Below are 21,237 nucleotides of genomic sequence, written 5' to 3' on the forward strand. Positions count from 1 at the left end.
AGAGTATCAGGAAATGACCTATCATTTTGCTGGGAAATGGTGCTTGGTCCATACTTAAGCAGAAGCAGAATTCAATCTCAGGCAGATGAATTGGATTACATTAGCTAATGTTTAAATAGCATTTAGAAATTTTTAGAGCTAAATTAAAAAAATTTCATAGCCTCTTTGGTTACAAACCTCCACAAGCTGAGACATCCACTGCGCCTGTTTTTACTGTTGATGTATTTTTTGGGCAAGAAATGCAATTCCTGGATCCAAATGCTGGCTGATATGTGCCAAGTGGACATGTTTCACAGGTCTCAAGACCATTAGATGAATACGTTCCCTGTTTGCACTGAGCTAAAAGGCAGAAGAATTCATAACAATTAAGCATTGTCCAACAGGAAACATGGCTCCTAACCTATGAAAATAATTCTGAAATCACAATGCATGTCACAGGGACTTTTATTTCTAGGGTTTACTGTGAAGGACTTCATGGGTACAAAGAGAAAAAAAAAAAAAAGGAATTGTGGTAAGTTACTGATAGTGCATTTGTGAATTATTAACCAGTTAATTCTCTTCCAATCAGCTTCACAGATTATTTATTGCAGCTGAGTTACTAATTTTTAACCAACAAAATTAAAGATAAGATAATAAAAGGAAATAAACCTAGCAATGTCTTTTTGAGAGCAAGTCACAAAGATATAGAGGTGCTGAGGTGCTCAATGCCACAGCACTGTAGTGTAGGATGCAGACATTTCATCTTTGATGACCGTAGGATGAAGAGGGGCTGGCAAGGACAAGAATGATATTATTTTAAGCATGCTAGTGCCTGCAAAATGGGCTCACAATCTCACAGCATGAAGACAGAAATGAAATGAAGCTTCAAAGGCCAGGTCTTCTTAAAATATCTGCCCAGCCATACTGCATGACACAGCAGAGATGAAAATCTGGGTTTTTCTCTTTACATATGCATCGAGAGAGTTAGGACTGCTTCTCATTTCACAGGCTAACCTCATTCCAATACTCCCACAATGGGGACTAAAAGGATGTCACTCGGCATTCAGAAGAGACTGCCTGAAGAAAACAAAGTCCTCACCTTTACATTCAGAGATGCTCCTAGAGTGTAGATATTCAGTATAGCTACCAGATGGACAACTTTTGCATTCCAGCTGCCCTTCCTCATCTTGGTAGGATCCAGTCCAGCAGCTTTCACAGGTACGATGCTCCAGGGAATAATAGGTACCCAAAGGGCAGTTGACTGTAACGTTGGAAACATAAAGTTCCCCTCAGAATGCACAACCATACATACTTATTTTGCCTCTGGAGTTCCCATTTCGTCAAACCCTGTTTATGTGAAATGTGGCTCTGTTTCTCAGCAAATGGGGCCTCTCTCTGGAACACTGCAAAGATCTCACAATGCACAGAAAAGGGAACCCTATGCCCTCTCTTAGCTATGCATCACCAACAAGACTAACAGGGTTAAAAGACTGCATACCAAGCACTGTTTTCCTGTGTATCACCAAGTGTGGATATGCCTGATTTCCCCATGGGAGTGGAATCCTGGGTACCAGAGTGTCCTTTTTCCGCAGGCCTTGGTTAGGAACATAAACATCCTTTGGAAGTCAAACTGCGCACAGTATTTTTGCAGTTTATTGTTCTGGGAGACCACAAGCACTGGACTGTGTCAAACTGTAACCCTCTGCAAACATCCTCTGAAACCTTGTGTTTCAAAAGGATTCTAAATACATGCAAGGAGCAAGTCATCTGGCTTACCACACATTCTGCCCCTCAGCACAGAACCTGGTCTGCAGAAAAGAAAGGCCTTCTCAGTCTCCAGTGAGTTGCTGTCAGCTACAATGAGTTCAGATGCAAACTGAAAAGAATACATGGGTTCCTTATTGAGAGTCCTATTCAGCCTGTTTGTGATTGTTTCCAGAGTTCTGAGGAGCCGTCGCTGGTTTTCCAGTTCCAGTGTATCATTCCTTTCATCAGGCAGTGGCACGCTAGCTGGGATATAAACAGAAATCACAAAAAGGACACAGATTGTAAAGTCAGCACTTCCAGCATACTCTGGAGTATATCAAGAATGCAACACTCAAGCTTGCCAGTGGAAAGTGGAAAGTAGGCCATGTGCACAATGATCTCCATGAACATGAGGCTGTGATCTTTCCCCCATGCAGAATATGTGTGATGAAATGGGGCTATGAACGTCTCCAGAAAACCATCATCTGCATCTCCAGACAGCTTTGTGAACTGAAGGCTAAGTTTTAGTGAATGAACTAGAAACATGTTTTTTAAAAAGATGGAATAGGAAAGGGATGATATTTTGAATTCTCTCACCTGTGATGTTAAATATTAACTTGATTTTGTGGTCGGTCATTGGAACATTCAGCTTATGCCTTTTGACTCGAGCAGGGCCTGCCTTTACAGAGGCAGAGAAATGCTTGGATAAGTCGACTTCTTGTGCTGCATCAACAAAATCATCATAGGAATACTCCAGCTGGTTTGCTGCCCCCCAGCCAGCAGGTCCTGTGAGGCATTAAGAAAGAATCAAAAGAGAAGCAGCATCATGTGGAAAACAAGTGCCTGTACTTATTACACATCCCCAAGAGAATGCGGTCTGTTTGAAGCTCCAGACAATGCATGCTGGCTTTGCCTCTGCACAAGTGCCTGTTGTACCAGCATTTTGACTTAACAAAAAGGAAAAACCAGCCTCACTCCCAACTGCTATCCTAGGATTCTGAACCTTGTGCAGTTAGACAAAACTTTAAAGAAATACTGCTATAAAAGTTACAGGTTGCAATTTTTTCCCTTCCTCTGACTTGCACAGACTCTCACCTGCCAGCACCATCTTCTTAAACAATTCCATATTGCTCTCTCTTACAGTTTCTGCTCAATTACAGACAGCCGATGCCACATATCTCCATTGCATCTACTTCTCACATCTCCTTAAGAGTTCTACCATCATCTGTCCTCTCAGAAAAAGCTGGTAGCATCACCTTATGTGTCCCTCCAGGCAGACATTTCCTGTTACACATAGCAAGTCAAATTCACCCCCTGGGTAATATCCTTAACCTACAACACTCTTTCTACCAGAAACAATTAAACAATTGTTTTAGTACATAATCTACCTTTTCATGATGACTAAATCTAGAGGTGCATGGCCTATTTCATTGATCTACCTCTTTAAAAACAGGAAGATGTTTTTAAAAAAACATTTTTAAAAAAATTCTGACAATTATTTGTTAACAGCCACCTAGATTATGCTTAATCTACAGTGGAAGCAAGGACAAGTTAACACCACAGCTTTGCGGTTAATAACATGTGAGTTTTCCACAACTAACATTCTAAACTGCTGTCTCTTATGACCTGAGGAGAGCTCTCCTCTCTTGCTTCCCCAGTGTAAAATCATGAGAAACTCCAGAAAAACAGCAACGTTATTCTGATAAGAGGTTGACATGAATCAGAATAGGACCCTACATCCCAAGTCCTCAACACTTTCCTCCAAGTGCCTTCATGCATTAGCTCCAGCTGTCATCAATATTCATTCTTACCCTGATGACCACTGCAAACTGAACACTCCTTCCTCACCACATCTAATTACAAACAAATGTGCTCACAAACTCAGCAAATCATGTCTAAAACCTGAGAATAAGCAGGAAGCTCTACCAAGTAGCTCCACTATAAACGTGTAAAAGAGTCATAGTCCTATGGCGGAATGTGTATTCTGATGCTGATCTGCCCAAATGCCTCCTGCTAAGAGAGGTAATTTATCTGTTTCTGGCCTTTTAGCTCTGAGCACCCCCATGGGACTCATGCCAAGGACATCAGCAGTACAACACAGACACTAACCTGATCAAAAATGTAGTGAAAATAACTTACTTGGCATTAAGCAAAGTGGGAACAATCACTAGGACTGTCACAGCTTTCACTCTGATACGGCTATGGTCATCCTGCAAGATCTGCCCTTGCATACAGGAAATCATTTCACAGCTAATGTGAAAAGTTAAGCTTGTACAGCTTTACACTGTAAGCTTTCTGTGCTGATCTGAACCAGCATCAAGGATGCTCCTAGTTTTCTTAACAATCTCCAGAACCATCTACTGTGCTTTTTCAGTATTCTGGTTTGAAAATGTATGTTTTTAAAAAGTTGCTTTCTTCCAAGTAGATGTCTAGGACTCTGTGTGTCTGTGCTTTTCCCCTCCCCCCACCATCATAAGGCACCTCAGCAAACTTTTCTTCTACACTACCTAGGAAGCAGTATCACAACCAGACAGCAAACAGTTCCATAATATTGTTATAAAACCTATTGCATAATTGCTTACTATCTTAAAAGCTCTATAGTTATTTTTAAAAAATATCTCACACAACACATTGTGTACTTCAGAACAAAGGCAATTATGCTGCATTAAACCTGGAAGGCTAAGAATCTATGGAATCAATAATTACCAATGGCAAATCCATTTTCATAATCGTAATTATATTCCAAGCAATGTTTCTGTGTCTGATCTTCCAATCTGCAGTCAATATCATCAACATCATTACAGAATGATGGGACCTTCCAACATAAAGAAGAATAACATTAAAAAATAAAACCACATAGCCCCCCTCCCTTGAATGATAAAAACTTCTAGTTACAATGTAAAGCACTGCCAGTGACACTAGATTTCCCCTTTGATGTCTCTTATAACCCTGGCAAGGTCTGCTGAAAGAGCTATGTTATTGATTAAGCTGGGAAACAAGAGGGCAACTTCTAGGGATACAAGCTCTTTGTTATAGATGATCTTTTTTCATTCAGTTACCAACTCTTGCATGCGAAATCCCAAAATATAGAAATAAGTTCAGGCTTGTTTCTCCTCCCTGTCAAAGATGACAGGAGAGCTCACACAGTTCAAAACATCTGTGCTGTTTTCAGCTATGTAACTTGTAATTCTGTTAGGTTTAAAACAATGCTGTCACTTTATTTCTAGCTTTTAAACCTTATTTCTTCATATCCATCTCTCCCTACCCATGGAAAAGGCCTCATGCATTCCACCGAGAGACCTCAGAGGACAGGGAAAATCATCTGAGAACGACTGAAACCTTTCTGGTATTGATTTCTTCTCTCTGCAAAAGCAGTAGAGATTAGATAAGAGTAGATGAATGGATGATTTTTTATAAAATCAGTATTTCTTGCTTTTTCTAGAAAGGTTTCAACCAAGCTGGACTCTAGGTCATGTGTTTTGGAATTGCTTCGCTTTTTCTGAATCAATTTTCATTGGAAAGATCGTTATTGCTGATTCCTCTTCCTTTTTCAGATCTCTGCTAGAATTTCAAATTCTTGGGAATAGGAATAGGCATATTCAAAACAGCCTTTTTGTCTTTTTTTCCCAAATTTTTGCATTTTGATGTAACTGTTTGGGCAGATCACTAAGCATTTTTTCCTTATTATGTTTTGCTTGCTGATAGTAATGGTCTAAGCACTGGAACTTGGTGGTAACTGGCTCTTAGGGGAAAGGAACAGAAACAAAACAAGCCAGGATTTCTCTACTGGAAGAGAACAAACTTGAAGCAAGGCAAGAGAGTAATGGAAATTTAGTTCCAAGTATCAGAGGTTGCCTGAAGTGTTACACAAACATTCAGCCATTTGACAAGGGCTACTGACGTATATTCCAAAGTTGCATGAGCTGGTTCATTAGCTGTGTATGCTAATAATGCTTTCTAGTTAGTAGAGAAGCTTGTAGCATATGGGTCTTGTCATGTAAAAAAATCTGTAAATGCCCAGTGTTCTCCTCTGGTGCAATGCTATCACTCTAGGCCTGGACATTCACTCCTGAGACCACAACTCAAAGTCCTGCTGCTTCTGCTTTGCAGCTGAGGACAGACTTGTGGATTACGAGGGGAGACTGTGATACTGAAGTGGAAAGCAAGAGAGAAGGAACAGAGAAGGAGAAGGAACATGCTACCCCTTCAAATTCAGTGCATGCCATTCTCAATGATAAGTGTGAGAACTCAGAAACTCAAGAAACCTAAGCAAATTATTTAAATCACTACTACCGGATTTAAGTGCCTGGACTTAAGCACCAAATGTGGAATTTATCTATTTGTACACACGTATACTAATTTATATTACACGGATATATGTTATACATATTCTATATAAAATAAACATATTTTATAATCACATCCAACTTTCAAAAACAACATTGAGGTTAGCAAACAATTGACAGGTTTTCAAAACTGCACACGTTCTCATGGGAAGCCTACTGAAAATCCATGAGTCCCAGGTCCCTAAATTACTTTGGCACTTCTATAAATTCTGTCCTATATAACTCCACATTGAAGACCGAATTGAATTACACTAAAATGTCAGTCAATCATCTTTATTTTTGAAGGAGACTTGTCATCTTCTGAAAAAGCACAGATTTCATTTATGGATTTCTGTTGTATTTTACTTATATGAAATTACTTAGCTGGGAAAAGTAACAATGATGTCGTATGTTTTTTATAAAGTATGTAAAAGGAAGGAGTATTTACTAACCTACCATTTTACCAAGCGCGCTCTGGAATGCATCAGTAAAACTATTTAGAAGATTGTTGTCATCACATCGTGTTGCTTTGTAGAGCATCTCAAAGGATTTGAACCCATGGTTTGCGAAACGATTTACTGAAAAATGTTGGAGAAATAAATTTTCACTGGTCAGTGCATGGCTTTCAGAGCTAAAAGCAAGATTATTCAGGCTAAAACTGGAATACACTAAGCTAAGAAGCACTGTCTTTAAATCAGCAACCTAAATTCCCAGTGTTGTATCCACAAAAAAGGATCACTCATACCTCAGCCAATGCAGTTGAATGTCACCCTCTGGCAGGCATAAAATTTATTAGGAAAGTTAACAATCAAAAATAAGGTTTGCCATTTGTCTATTTCAGCATTTTCTTAATGGAAGAAGCCTGTGAGCTGTCAACTAAACGCCATACTTACTTTTTACTGAGAGAGAAGCAATAAGTATCAGAAGTCTTATTACTAATACTGCTAGGCTAAATATGAAAAAAATCTCATCCAGAATTTAAGCAAATAAAATTTCCTAAGTGTCCAAGTGACGGATTTTGAATTGATAGATAGCTCTGAAACATAATTCTCATTTGCTCATAGCTGAAACGCTGCTCTTGTCTCTTGTTTGCCGAAAACAAGAAACCCACTCTGATGGAAGTGGATGCAACATGGTGACAAGACTAGCTTCATATGTAGCTCTAATACATTTATTATTACAATGTCCCAAAGCTGGGAAATTCCACAGATGAAGTTTTGCATGTATCTATCTCAAAGAAAAAAAATAAACACTTCTGATTTGGAGATAATTAGATATGTAAGTACAGCATGCACTGTGCATTTGGATCAGTAAGTTGAAAATACTGTTGAAATTCCTATCGAAAATACACTGTTAGTGTTGGTAAATAACCTGTTTCAAATACCAATCCAAAATAATGACAGATCTTGACTACTTTGCCATTTTTGCTATTTTGCGATTCCCAGGATTCATATTCACTGCTATTTTTGTTTTAGACAAAAATTTTAGCTGTTTTAGACAGCTTATGAAAGAACACATTCAGAGATTTCCAGGCATCCTTTTACAATATTTGTAACAATTTGGAGACGGGACAGAGAAGATTCGTCATCATTAAACAGAAGTCATAATTTCTGAAATATTTTCGTTTACCTCCCCATTAAACACAGTATTTGACGAGTTGCACGTTCATGTTAGCAATGGTAAGACTTACAAGAGCAGCCAGGCCACTCTGGAGAATAAGGTGGCTTCCAGACACCATCCTCATATGCACAATAGTAGTTTTCACTTGATCCTTCTGAAAAGCTATAACCCTCTGCACAGTGCAATGTGCAATTAACTCCTGCTTCATCTGATGTGCATGTAAAATCACCATTTACAGGCTCAAAGGAGATTTCACAGGGAGAACCTATGAAGAATACAAAGATTTATGTCGTGATGAATGCAGTGAAGTAAGTAAGCACACCAGAAAACAGCACTGATAGGATTTCCTCAAGTACTTAGTATCAACCTGACCTTGCCTCTCCTCAAGTCTGTGGAAGTATTACTTGTTACTTTCGTAAAGGCAGGATCAGGCTACTGCTAAATTATTCTCAAACTCTGCCCCTGGAATTTGAAATCCAGAAAGGTGAAGACTTAAAAAAATTTGTGATAAATAAGAGAAATTTAAAAAAAACAGAAATGCAAGACTCAAACCCTTTTGTACTTCTTCTTCAAAGGTGCATGCTCAAGCATGTACTTACTAAAATAATACAAAACATTAATCTAAATTTTTACATGAACTTTCATACAACGAATTCTAGCAAACTATATTACATCTTGAATTCTAAAACTAAACATTATCCTTTCTGCATTATGGCAACAACACACAGACTTGTCAGAACCATCTCAGGAGGGACTAACTGTAGGACCTCAGTTATGATTTATTTTACAGGTCATTTGTGAAGGAGACTGTGAATGTCTGAAAACATTATGTCACAAACACTGAAACACAAAAAGTCTGAGGTGGTGTAGAACTTGAGATAATGACAATCCTAAGCACTGGCTTGCTCTTCCTAAGATTTACAGCAAATCAGAAACGAGCATATCCATTCGTAACTGACCTTTTCTAAAATCTATAACCAAAATTCCAGCCTGCCTGATTTTAAATTCTCTCTTCACTAACAGATTTTTTTATACAGATGTCCAATTGAGACACAAGCATTAGAGAGCAGAGATGAAGCAGAATTTTCATCCTTAATACTTTATCTGCCAAATTACTGTTTGGCCTTTAAAGAAGAAAGAGAACTGTGGGGGAAAGGTGCTTACACAATAAACACAAACGCACCAGTATATCTATAGGTACAGACAACTTCTAAAATCTCAAGAGTGTTCTAGTATCTGCGACAATATTTGTAGCTGATTACAGAAATATTTCCGTAATTTTTTCCTTTGTAACTACAGACTTGAAGTAAGACTTCAGTAATTCAATTTGCACAGTATCTGTCACTGAGAAAAAAAACAGGTGCATTATCATAAGTTTTACTGCTTAATGAATCACAATTTCAGTGCTTTTACATCTCATTTGAATTTACAGGACCAAATTCACTGCTGTGCTGCTTCAGTCTTAGAAAATTCATTCATTGGTATTAACGAATATCCTGACTGCCCTCAAGTTACTCCAATATAAAATGATAATAACTAAAAGAAAAGTGGAGGCTAAATGAAAAAGTGGAGTAGCATTGGATCCTTTATGATATTCACTTAAAATAATACCATACACTCTTGACCAGAAGATTAAGACAACAAACCTTTGATGACAATGTGGATCTCACATGTCCTGTTATTGCCAGAGGGATCCACAGCTGTGTATTGAACTGTTGTCTCTCCTTTGGGAAAGAGATCTCCAGGTGCATGACTCCTCATGACAGTCAGTGGAGCACCTAGAAGAATTAAAAGACAACCTAAAACATCAATTAAGTAAAAAGAGGGTTGCTCACACCCAACCTTGACAAATGGAGAAGGAAATGGCAGCATGTCTTCCTCATATGTTCTTAAAAATATAAATAAGTAAAAAACCCTCAAAAATCCTAAACTCTTAAGGCATTAAGAGTGAATAGGGTGGAGTTCCCTAGCTTTCCACAGTTATGCGTATGTTTTGGGGTGCACTATCTCACCTGAATTGTCTGAAAATTGTGGTTCTTCCCATGTTGCGGGGTACTCATTCTCTACTGCTTGCATGGGTGGTGGAGATCTGCATCTGTCAATTACAGGAGGTTCTGCATCTGCAGAATTTGAAGGGATGGCATGACATTAGCTTACTGAACTGCTGCCACACTCAAATGAAATCTATACTCAGAAGAAGTCAGGTAAACAGCAATTTTAAGTTCACATAGGAAGATACAACAAAGTTAGGTGCACACTTGTAAGCTGCTGTAACTAGTAGATGCTGAAGGAATGGATGAGACTAATTCTGCTGAATTCACGGTTTCTGCACTCTGCTTTCTACAGAGCAAACCTTGTTTAACAGGACTGCTGAATAGTATAACTGTCTGACAGAATTACTTGAACAATGATTTGCATCAGCAACATGCAAGAACCTTGGAAATTTTGTTGGAGTCTTTCAAGAAGGAAAAAAAGATATATATGGTGAAGGCACTAAGTGACAACACAATAAAGCATTTAATCTACCGGTGTGAGGATAAATCTTAACATTCACAATAAACAACAGGACAACAAAAACAACCAAAACTGAACATCTAGAAGCAATGACTGCACCCTATGCAAACTGTGACCCAAGATCAGCAAAGCATTTATGGAGACGATATTACTCCTGGGCCTACACCTGCACACATAAATGCCATAGTGACTCACAGTCTCTTTCTGCACATTAGAAGGTTTAAACCATGACAGACTCTTCCCCAGTGATTTTTACCAGCACTTACCAATAACCTTGACACTGAATGTACAGCTTGCTTCATTTCCCGACTTATCAGCTGCTGTGTAAGTAATGGCAACTTCGCCAATTGGGAGAAGAAACGGTGGTATGAAAGCTGGGGTAACGTGAACTGAGACCTTTTATAGGAAAACACTTGTTATTTAAAAAACAAAGATGGTCAGTAATCATGACATTCATGTTTCAAGAAACGGCCATAAAATAGCATCCTTCAACGTTGAGCTCGCTCATTCTTCATGCAAACTTGGCAACAGAGTGCTCCGCTCCCCTTCTCTGCTCCCTTTATAGCAACAGGGATTTACTCAGTTGGGATTTGGACCCCAACCTGCTCTAGTTTACAGCACTGTGCATTAAGAAAACTCAAGACCGACTCTTGCTTGCCTCATTGCACTGAATGCACACTACGCTGCTTTGTCTGCAGTTCAGCTCTCCAACTGCAAGGGCAGCAGAGCTGGGAGAAGAATGGAGCAGACAGCTGTGAGCTCTAAGTACTTACATATCCAGTCTTAATCCGCACATGCTTATGAGTCAATAGCCCACAGATCTTTCAAAACATTCTGCCATGGCAAACAAACCTTACATTCAGAGTAAATTACATTTATGTGCTCTTTCTTATGGTTAAAACTGTCTTAAGGAACTTCTCTTTAAAAGAACTGATTTTACGTGAATAAAGCAGTTTATCTGACAACCGTGGCTGACAAACCAGCTACAACTAAGTGCTAAGGCATCTGCTTTCTACAGTTCAATGAATGACCCTGTGTCAATACAGCTACAGTACCTGACCATAGCTATGCTACAGAAAAACATGTGTGAACTTAAATCTCTTTTACTGGGATAGCTCACAGCTTCCAAGTGCAAAAAACTCCTGTGACTACAGCAAATTAAAAGCACACAGAGAGTCACTGTTCCTCTGCTGACTCATGACAAAGCATTCGGTTGCTGTAACTTGATCGTGTCTGAGCCTGTAGGGAATGTTACTCTTTATGAAATAGCTCTGGAGCAAATTTTCCTTGTAACTCCATTTCAAGACCTCTGATACCCATAGTAGCCAAAGGCTCACATCTGAACCTTGCATTGCATAGGAAAATGAGATTTTTCTTTCTCACTTGGGAGGCTGAAATGAGGTTTTACTTATCACAGTGTGCTCTTATTAGCCTTTTAGATTAATGAACTGGTTTACTTCCTTCTGAGAAGAGTTTATTAAACTTCTTCACATTCTAAGGGCTCATTTTTAAAGCAGCTGTCTCCATCTTATAAACAAGGGCACATTCTTTCTTTTGACCACATAAATTAACCATATGAGACTTTATGCACTTAAACACCATGCAGAGTGTCCTGTGAGAGCATAACCCGAACCAAGACAGAAAACGCTGAATTCTCAAGATACAAACTTTCAGCAGATTCTTCTTCTACTCCCTTTTTTTATCAGAAGAAAGAAATTCTAGTGGATCATAAATTAATTAGAAGTAGCTAGCTATAGAAAGACTGCCTCCAGTCAGATGTATAGATTTTAACTTGCCTCATCTCCAGAGTTATCTTCAGCTGTTGGTACCTGCCAGCTGATGTTAGCAGAGTTATGATGTTCCAGAGTCTCAGTCTCAATATTTTCCGGACAGTGGATCCGAGGAGCTTCAATATCTGATCCAGAAAAACTAGTTTTATATGTGGGATCATAGATATAAAAATGCTATAATGGTTAGTGCGCAACTTGTTATAACCACTGTTTTTTGTGCTGCCTGGAATATAAATGCGTGTATTTTTGCAAGCTTCCTGTCTCTGCCCCTTTTTAATTCTTGCCTACAGGCTCATACGTAAACAGTAAATTCTCCTGAGGAAGAGACTATTTTTTGCTATATTTTTGTACATCACCGAGCACAATGAGACTCTAGTTTCTACATGCGACCATAAAATAAGGAGTAAATAAGACAGAATGAATTTGTTTCTCTTACTCATCCATTCATTAAACACATATACTCATTAAGAAGAAATGTCTTCTCTATCCTTGCACTGCCCACACACAACAAATACAGATACAAACACTTTTTTTCTGATAATCTGTGACTTAAAAAAAACTATTTGTGACATGATATACTACTATGAATAAGGCAGTAGTGACTCTCCAATTCCCTGGAGCATGGTGTGGGACAAGGGCAAGATTTCTGGCACCGGCTGCCAGAACCAACTCCTGCTACAAGGTACTATGTAGGACAAATGGAGTCTTCTTGTGACACACGTGACAATGCTGGGTGGTTTTAAAGGACTGTTGGTACAACATGGGCAACATCACCACCAACATTTAAGTGTCAAGTTTCTCTGACAAACTTCGAGTACATCTTCATGTCCTGGCACTGGGCCTCCCAAAACATTTGTGGTCAGGTTATTTTATTGCTGTAGTGTTGTTTGATAAATGGTCTCTAGACTCATGAGACAAGGACGCATTCAGCTCTGAATTCATCTATACCCAAGAGGCTTTAAAACAACTCAGAACTGATATCACTTATATTTTTATTACTAAATAGTTCCAGTAAAGACATAACTCAGGCAATTAAACCTCTGTAATTAAGAGTGCAAAGCAATAAATACAAATGATTTTGCCTTCCTCTGAACTCATTCTGACGAAAATCCTATTAGAAAGGCACTCTTTTACATAACTACCAGTTATGATTCACACTCCCCTGACCACAGCCTTCAGGCTGGGGCAAATTCCATTTAAAAGTGAAATTCTGTAAAAAGACTAATAAATAAGTCAGAAAGAAAATGGCTATTTTGAACTGGCCAAATATGTTGGCGGCAAAACAGAGAGACAATAACCAGAATGAAAACAATTGAAATGCAACTGTTCATTTTTACTAGAGAAGAATAACCTTCAGAATTTCTTGGTGCCTCTTATTTTAGGGGTATATGCACTGGTAATATCTAGAAGCTTGAACTCAAGCCATGCCGCTTTATCTTGATCCAAACACTTCGGCTTGTAGCCTTGTGCTGGGATTCCATCAAATATTAAAAACTGTGGTTTGGCACAGGTTTACACAAAAGATTCAGAAAAACAATGTGGTACATCACAGAGTGGGAAACAATATGTTTAAAGAGAGGAATAAAATCTTCCTGGCCATTACAGAGAAAAAAGTTCCCACCTCAGTTTCTTTAGTGACCTGGCCTGATGACTGCCATAGCTGTGTTCTGTACTGTTCTTTCACCCAGTGGCTGGTGAGGGCCCCAGTTTTGGGGGAGAGGCATTAGTTTTGGGATCACAATAGTTCATGGAGAGGTGAACAGCATATTCCCAGACAAACTGCACTTTTGTTTGCATTCTCCTATAATCCAAAGCCAAACTCCTTCCAACCCAGTGTGCTTGTGTCTAAGGGAATAAATAACCGAATATTTCCAGAACAGGTGGGTAAACATGGCAGAACCATGTTCAAATGCACATAACTATCTTCTGCCCATCTTTATATTCCGTGCACTTGTGTCAGTCAATTCTGGCCTTACCTCTTGTGCACTGTTGCGTGGGGCAGGTCAACAGCCATAGACAGTTCAAAGACAACTGAAACGAACCATCCCTCTACAGTCTGTCTACCAGCCAAGGTTTACACAACATTTACAGATTTGCTTTGACTATAGAGCTTACATAAACCTGTGCTAAACCAGTAATCATATTATTATCACTGTTGTTTTACTAGGAGTGTGGGTCCCACTTTGACTATCTTTAAACTAAGAGCTTTCACTTCTACTTTGAAATTTCAAATTTACCTGCATATCAGGCCTTTTAGCAGGCAGCTTCCCAGCAACAGACTTACGAGACGGATCCGACGAGAGACAACTGATGATGAGCACTATAAAATTGCACTCAAGCAACCTCTAAATGTCACATTTTTATTACAAACTACAAGCAAATATGACAGCCAAGCTATAATGGTACAGGCAACACTTCTTACAGACTGTTTAAATCATGTTTTCTGCAGTTCAAATCTGTCCTCACTCAGTTAATTGCTGTACGCTTCCTTTCAATCCTGCCCACATATGTACACAGAAATGATTTTGTGCTGGTCTCTACCTTTACACAGAGCCTCCTGGATGTTTGCACTCCATCTCCCAAATGGAATACACCTTAGCTCTTCTCTAGCTCCAGACAAGATGAATCCTTGGGGACAGCTCAGCTGGCACACAGTCCCAGAAACAGCAGGCTCCAGACCACATCTGGGAGGAAGAATTGTTACACCTGCTGGTTTATGGAGGATGGGGCAACGCATTTCTACAAGAGACCAGTAAGACATGTCTTTTAACTGACATACACAAAATATACATTCAAACAACTTTGCAAATAAAGTCATATGGCAATGAGGGTGAACACAAAATACATAGACTTTTTAAGAATCTGCATGCGTTATGATGTATCAAAACAGTAAGACCTGCTGAAGCTTTGTATTCCAGTGCTAACTGAAGTAAACAGCACCCAGGATGTCAGGTCTTCTATTTTCTTGCTCATGCTTTTAACTGTGTCAGAAACATGGTATTTTTCATACAGCTCAACTGTATCTTCTGCTCTCTCTGTTTTTTGGGGTTTTTTTTGTGGGTTTTTTTTTTTTTTTCCTTTACAACTTCCTCTTTCAGGGTTGCTTTGTAGCTGCATTCCCTTGCCTTCTATAGAAACAAGACCTTTATAGCAGACAAGAGGTAACAGTCTTGTACCTGTTGCCTTCTACAGCTTTTACATCATCCCTTGAAATAATGACAGAAGAAAAAGGACACCCTAGCATGAGCTCACTGTAGGTTAGGGACATGGCACGTGATTTTACCTTCTGTATTCCAAACTGAATGAAATTGAGCTTGATCTTGACTGTGTTCAAACCCAGATGCAAAGACTCAGGGTGATCATAAATGGCAGCTGACCTTCTCTGTAAAGTCAGGAAGGGCTGACGGTGGCTTAAAGGCTTGAAGTTGGTTGAAGTTTTGAACTATTGCATTACTAGAATTCACTACACTTTCTGAAGATCATTTGCACCAAAGTGTAAACTTCCCAAAACTACAATGTGTGTAAACAGGTTCAATTGTCACAAAAGCTTTGTTTTGTTTTTGAGCTGCTGTTATTACCATGTGAGGCAAGAAATGTTATTTTTACTTCAAACACAGAGGCATCAACAAACAGGGCAAAAAGGGGGTATCCTATGAATGCAGTTCATATGCTTTTAGTAGTGTTTCTCACAACAGAAAACAGATAAACACACAAGAAAAATATTTCATTATTTATAGCAAATGAGAAGACTTGTAACTCTTTAGCTAGTCATGAGGAAAGCAGACATGTCTTTATGCAAAGGGCACACAAAGAACAACCCAACCCAGCTGCAGAAGGGAAAGTTTTGTTCATGTCTTAGTAATGGCTTAATGACACAGAAGTGATTCACTTTCAGAACGCTTCATATCCCTTTCCTCTCCTCTCCCAAAACATGTAGCCATTAACTGAAAACTGGCTCTTCAGCTTGAAACAAAATTTGAAGGGTCTAAGCATTCTAAGTATTTCCTGCCCTTTAAACTCTCAAAACTGAAATAATGTTTAAAGTGCAAGCAATTAAAACTGCACTGCATTTCAACAGGATGCAAACATCACAAATGTTAACATGTTTTTTCACTTTGGGCAGATGCTGTCAACTCTGCAATGCAAAACAACTCCATCAGAAAAAAACCTTAAACCCTAACTTTTGGTTGCTCACCACAGGAAGGTAACTGATAAATAGCAGAAAGATCAGAAACTGGAAAAAACAATGTTTGAAAAGACAAGATAAAAGCATTAAAATGTATGCTACTCAGAGAACAAGGAGAAGAAAGGCTGTGAAAGGTGTAAGCATGAAAACCAGAGAAAACTGCAGCTTTTGGAGAAGCAGTAACAGCCCTTCTGGTTGAGATGCTTCTAACTATACTAGCAAAATCCTAGTTGTGCACAATTCTGAAATATCTGGCAAATATTCAGGATAACCTCTGGTATATCTAGCCTGAGGGAATCTCTTCTAAGTGGGACAGGTTTTTACCAGAAAACAACCTGTAATAGTGTAGTTTGACTTTTTGATCTGTGCTCAATTCCAGAATTTGATCAAGCTGAGCCACGAAGTCTGGATTTCATGAGGAGCAGAGTGATGTCCATGATATTAATCTTACGGATAGGGAACTAATAGAGGGAGAAGAAAAAAGTACTTCTGAGGAGAGACAAGAATCTGCTTTCATCTGCAACTGCCTGTGATGAACGATGACATTGTATTATGATTCTTAACATCAACAGGAACTTCAGTATTGTAACAACAGGAAAGATTCATAGATTCATAGATTCATAGATTTCTATGTTGGAAAGGACCTTAGAGATCATCCAGTCCAACCGTCCCTAATCCCCATTAAACCATATCCTTAAGTAGTTCATCCACCCTATTCTTAAACACATCCAGGGATGGGGACTCAACCACCTCCCTGGGCAGCCTATTCCAGTGGCTGACAACCCTTTCAGAGCCGAAATTCTTTCTAACATCCAACCTGAATCTCCCCTGACTAAGCTTATATCCATTTCCTCTTGTCCTATCACCCATCACTAATGTAAAGAGCCCTTCCCTCACTTCCCCACCATCCCTTCTCAAGTATTTGTAGGCCGTAATCAGGTCTCCCCTCAGCCTCCTCTTCTCCAGGCTAAACAGCCCTAACTCCCTTAGCCGCTCCCCATAAGTTTTATTTTCCAGCCCCTTGACCAGTTTAGTCGCCCCTGTTTGGACTCACTCCAGGAGCTCAATATCTCTCTTAAAGCGAAGAGCCCAAAACTGGACACAATATTGCAGGTGCAGCCTCACCAGTGCCGAGTACAGGGGCAAGATCACTTCCCTATTCCTGCTGGTCAACACTATTCTTGATACATGCCAGTATCCCATTGGCCTTTTTGGCCACCTGGGCACACTGCTGGCTCATATCAAGCCGGTAGTCAACCAACACTCCCAGGTCCTTCTCCGCCAGGCAGCTCTCCAGCCACTCTTCCCTAAGCCTATAGTGATGCTTGGGGTTTTTATACCCCAAGTGAAGGACTCTGCACTTGGCCTTATTACAGCTCATGCCATTGGCCTCAGCCCAACGATCCAGTCTGTTCAAATCCCTCTGAAGTGCCTCCCTACCCTCGAGCAGATCGACAAGATTACCAAGCAAATCATGCCTCTTTCCTTCAACCTCAGTGTTTCAGGGAAAGAACTGGCCAACTGCTATAGAAGTGCGGTGTACTAATTCTTTCAACACTAGGTGGCATCAACCGCCTGGATGCCGTGTGTATTTTCCCTTTTCTTCACTAAACCTTGAACAAAGCAAGGGGAACAGTGTTTTGCAAAATTCATTAATTTTAACATGCTGGCTATTAACCCTTTGCCAACGGGGAAGGAAACACATGAACAAGACTGTGGATTTTTCTTTTTTTAAATTGGACAAATGAGAAGGCTTCCCTTTTCAGTAGATACTTTGTTATTAAGCCATCTATAATATATGTAACCAACTCTTAAGTACTCATTGATAACAGCATCTTTCGTGAAAAATTTGGAAACTTAAAACATACCTAATAGCCAAACTTGCACTAAATTCCAGTCTCTTGGAAAAAGACATATAAGACAACTGACCTCACAGAAGTGACAGTCAAAAATGCAGGCTATGTGATGGAACTCTGTCAGTTATGGTTACAGATGGTTGTAGTACAGTCTCAGTGAGCTAACTTTTAAATATGGTAAACTTTGCGCTGATGCACAGTCAAACTGAAAAGCATTCAGAAAAAGAGCTAGGACAGTACCTTGAGGTCCAAGAAATCTGTTTCAAGGTAAGAGAATGAACCCAATCCCACTTCATTTTTCTAACAGAAAAAAAATTTAATAAAACATCAATTACGCATGCCTAAATATGGCTGGGTTTCTGGTATCTTTTATGTAGCAGATGATAAATAACCGTTAGGAGCTGTTCAGATTGAAAATAAATGGGGAATACCTCCAGGATAAAGACGAACTTTCGGAAAACAAGCACGAAAAGTAGTTTTGGAGGAGGACACGATATTAGAGTCGTCTAATTTGCATCCTTCTCTGAATAAAATTCCGCACATCTATATTGACCAGGAATCTCGGCAAGCTTAATCTAGGCACTAGCCACAACAAGAAGCAGCAGAGGCATTTTCCAGCTAACACTCTTCCCTCTGTGACAATCAAAGGTAACTTTTACACTAGGTTTTCAGACTCAGCAAAAGTAAGCCATTTCCATGGGTAATCCAGGAATGGAGGTAATACTGCATGGTGTGAAGAAATCTTCTGATACAGAGCAGAGCTGGATTTTAATAATCAAAATGCTAAGCTAGGAGGGATGAATTTGACTGATGAATACAGTTAATCTTCCAATTATAATCTTCCAACAGGATTTCAGGGTCCCTTCCTTTTGAAGTTAATTGAAGTTTTTCCACTGACTTCAACAGAAGAAAGATTACAATCTCTTCACGAACTCTCTTGATAAATTAATACTTGCGGATTATTTTCATCATTTTAGGGAACATATCTACAGTTAGAAATTTATTCTTGTCTCACGCTAAATCCACAATTTTAAGCCTGAAATAAAATAGTAAAAAATAGTCACAGGTTCAAATCAAGTCAACTTATTGGCATCACATTTGCTGGACCCAGGTGACATATACTTCATCCTGATTGGATTAGCTTCTAAATTGCTTGCCTTTACGCTTGTGCTTTTTTTTTTTTTTTTGCAGTCTACCCTTGGAAGTGTTTCAACTGTGTTACAGAATCATAGAATGGTTAGGGTTAGAAAGGACCTTAAAGATCACCTAGGTTCCAATCCCCCTGCCATGGGCAGGGACATCTTCCACTAGACCAGGCTGCTCAAAGCCTCATCCAACCTGGCCGTGAACACATCCACAGACAGGACATCCATAGCTTCACTGGGCAATCTGTTCCAGTGTTTCACCACCCTCAGAGTGAAAAATTTCTTCCTTATATCTAATCTACATCTCCCCTCTTTCAGTTTAAAGCCATTTCCCCTTGTCCTATCACTACACACCCTTGCAAACAATCCCTCTTCAGCTTTCTTGTAGGCCCCCTTTAGGTACTGGAAGTCTGCTAGAAGGTGTCCCTGGAGCCTTCTCTTCTTTAGGCTGAACAACCCCCAACTCTACATAGGAGAGGTGCTCCAGCCTCATCATGATCATCTTCGTGGCCCTCCTCTGGACTTGCTCCAACAGGCAGAGGTATTTCTTCCTCTTATCTTTCATAGAATCATAGAATTTCTAGGTTGTAAAAGACCTTAGAGATCATCCAGTCCAACTGTCCCTAATCCCCCATTAAACCATGTCCCTAAGCAGTTCATCCACCCTATTCTTAAACACATCCAGGGATGGGGACCCAACCACCTCCCTGGGCAGCCTATTCCAGTGGCTGACAACCCTTTCAGAGAAGAAATACTTTCTAACATCCAACCTGAATCTCCCCTGACTAAGCTTATACCCATTTCCTCTTGTTCTATCACCCATCACTAATGTAAAGAGCCCTTCCCTCACTTCCCACCATCCCTTCTCAAGTATTTGTAGGCTGTAATCAGGTCTCCCCTCAGCCTCCTCTTCTTTAGACTAAACAGCCCCAATTCCCTCAGCTGCTCCTCATAAGTTTTATTTTCCAGCCCCTTGACCAGTTTAGTCGTCAAGTTAATTAACTTAGTCTCTAAGTTAATTTAATACCTGCCACTAGTCCTAAATGGGTACTTCTGAAATCTACAGTCCTTTATTTCTGGAACAGCAATAAATGGTTATCTATCCCTGTGCAGCTGGTGTGACCTCTGAATCCTGCCTGAGAGTCTCTTGGTCCCTAACTTGCCTAAATTCTTACTTCCTGCTGAGAGTTCAGCAAGTGACAACTGCCACATCTCTACTCGGCACTCATGGTGCCTGGCTAAGTGCTTAGCTCTTGTCTGGAGGTCATCTTTAGCTTTAAGACGAACAACCCCTGATTGTTCACATTTCATCTGTAGTATAGACCTATAAGTTGCGTGTTTCCTACAACACATTGTGTGACAGCATCTTGAGACTCACCAAATGCAATAATCCTTCAGTCATCAGTTGTCCGTGCTGGATTTCAATGATAATCTGTTCACTATCTCCATTTACAAATTCCTTTGCCCCTCCCCAACTTCGAAGACTTGTACAAAATATCCATAGACAAATCCTCGTTCCTATCTTAGCCTCACCAGATACTAAAATAGGGAGTTTCTCACTTGTGACAGCATGTCAGAAAAGGCTGCACTCTTATGTGAACAGAGTGTGATCAGATACCTACCCACACACTTTGGCTCCTTTGAATCCCACTGTGAGGTTCCCTGGCAGGTGAGTTTGGTGTTTCCTTCTATTTCATAGCCCTCATTGCAGGTCACAAAACATACTGTCTTATAGGAGATATCAGTCGTTGAACAATTAATGTGTCCGTTTTCAGGAGCCCGAAGCTTGGGACATGTTCGAACTGCAAAGGGAAAAAAACACCAGTTCACTTCTGCAACACTGAGAATTAGCGGAGTTACACTTGTTTGCCCAGGTTTTCAGGGGTGGCACAGGTACTGGCCTATACACTAGTCACAGTAGTTTGTACAAATTTAAGGAATAGGGCTGGAACAGGGCTATTTTTTTCCCAAAAGTTTGATGTCTTTGTCTTCCTGAAAGTCTTACACAGCATGTATGAAGTTGGGCACACACTTCCAAGCTCATCTAAGTTCCGATATAAGTTCAAGCTAGAAAAC

The 21,237-nt window shown here is 39.7% G+C and overlaps 1 protein-coding gene across 1 annotated transcript in view; it reads right to left on the reverse strand.

Moving 5' to 3' along the window:
- SVEP1 (sushi, von Willebrand factor type A, EGF and pentraxin domain containing 1) overlaps window positions 1–21,237 on the reverse strand; it is a 131,587-nt gene that overhangs the window by 60,836 nt on the left and 49,514 nt on the right. Inside the window, 13 exon segments of the mRNA XM_086629854.1 lie at window positions 178–339; window positions 1,079–1,240; window positions 1,756–1,989; window positions 2,323–2,511; window positions 4,432–4,540; window positions 6,507–6,628; window positions 7,741–7,935; window positions 9,317–9,448; window positions 9,683–9,790; window positions 10,451–10,580; window positions 11,981–12,099; window positions 14,516–14,713; window positions 20,784–20,963. Coding sequence (XP_086485980.1) covers window positions 178–339; window positions 1,079–1,240; window positions 1,756–1,989; window positions 2,323–2,511; window positions 4,432–4,540; window positions 6,507–6,628; window positions 7,741–7,935; window positions 9,317–9,448; window positions 9,683–9,790; window positions 10,451–10,580; window positions 11,981–12,099; window positions 14,516–14,713; window positions 20,784–20,963 — 2,040 coding nt within the window.

This window comes from Tauraco erythrolophus, chromosome Z (assembly GCF_009769465.1).
Source record: "Tauraco erythrolophus isolate bTauEry1 chromosome Z, bTauEry1.pri, whole genome shotgun sequence".
NCBI classification, from domain to species: domain Eukaryota; kingdom Metazoa; phylum Chordata; class Aves; order Musophagiformes; family Musophagidae; genus Tauraco; species Tauraco erythrolophus.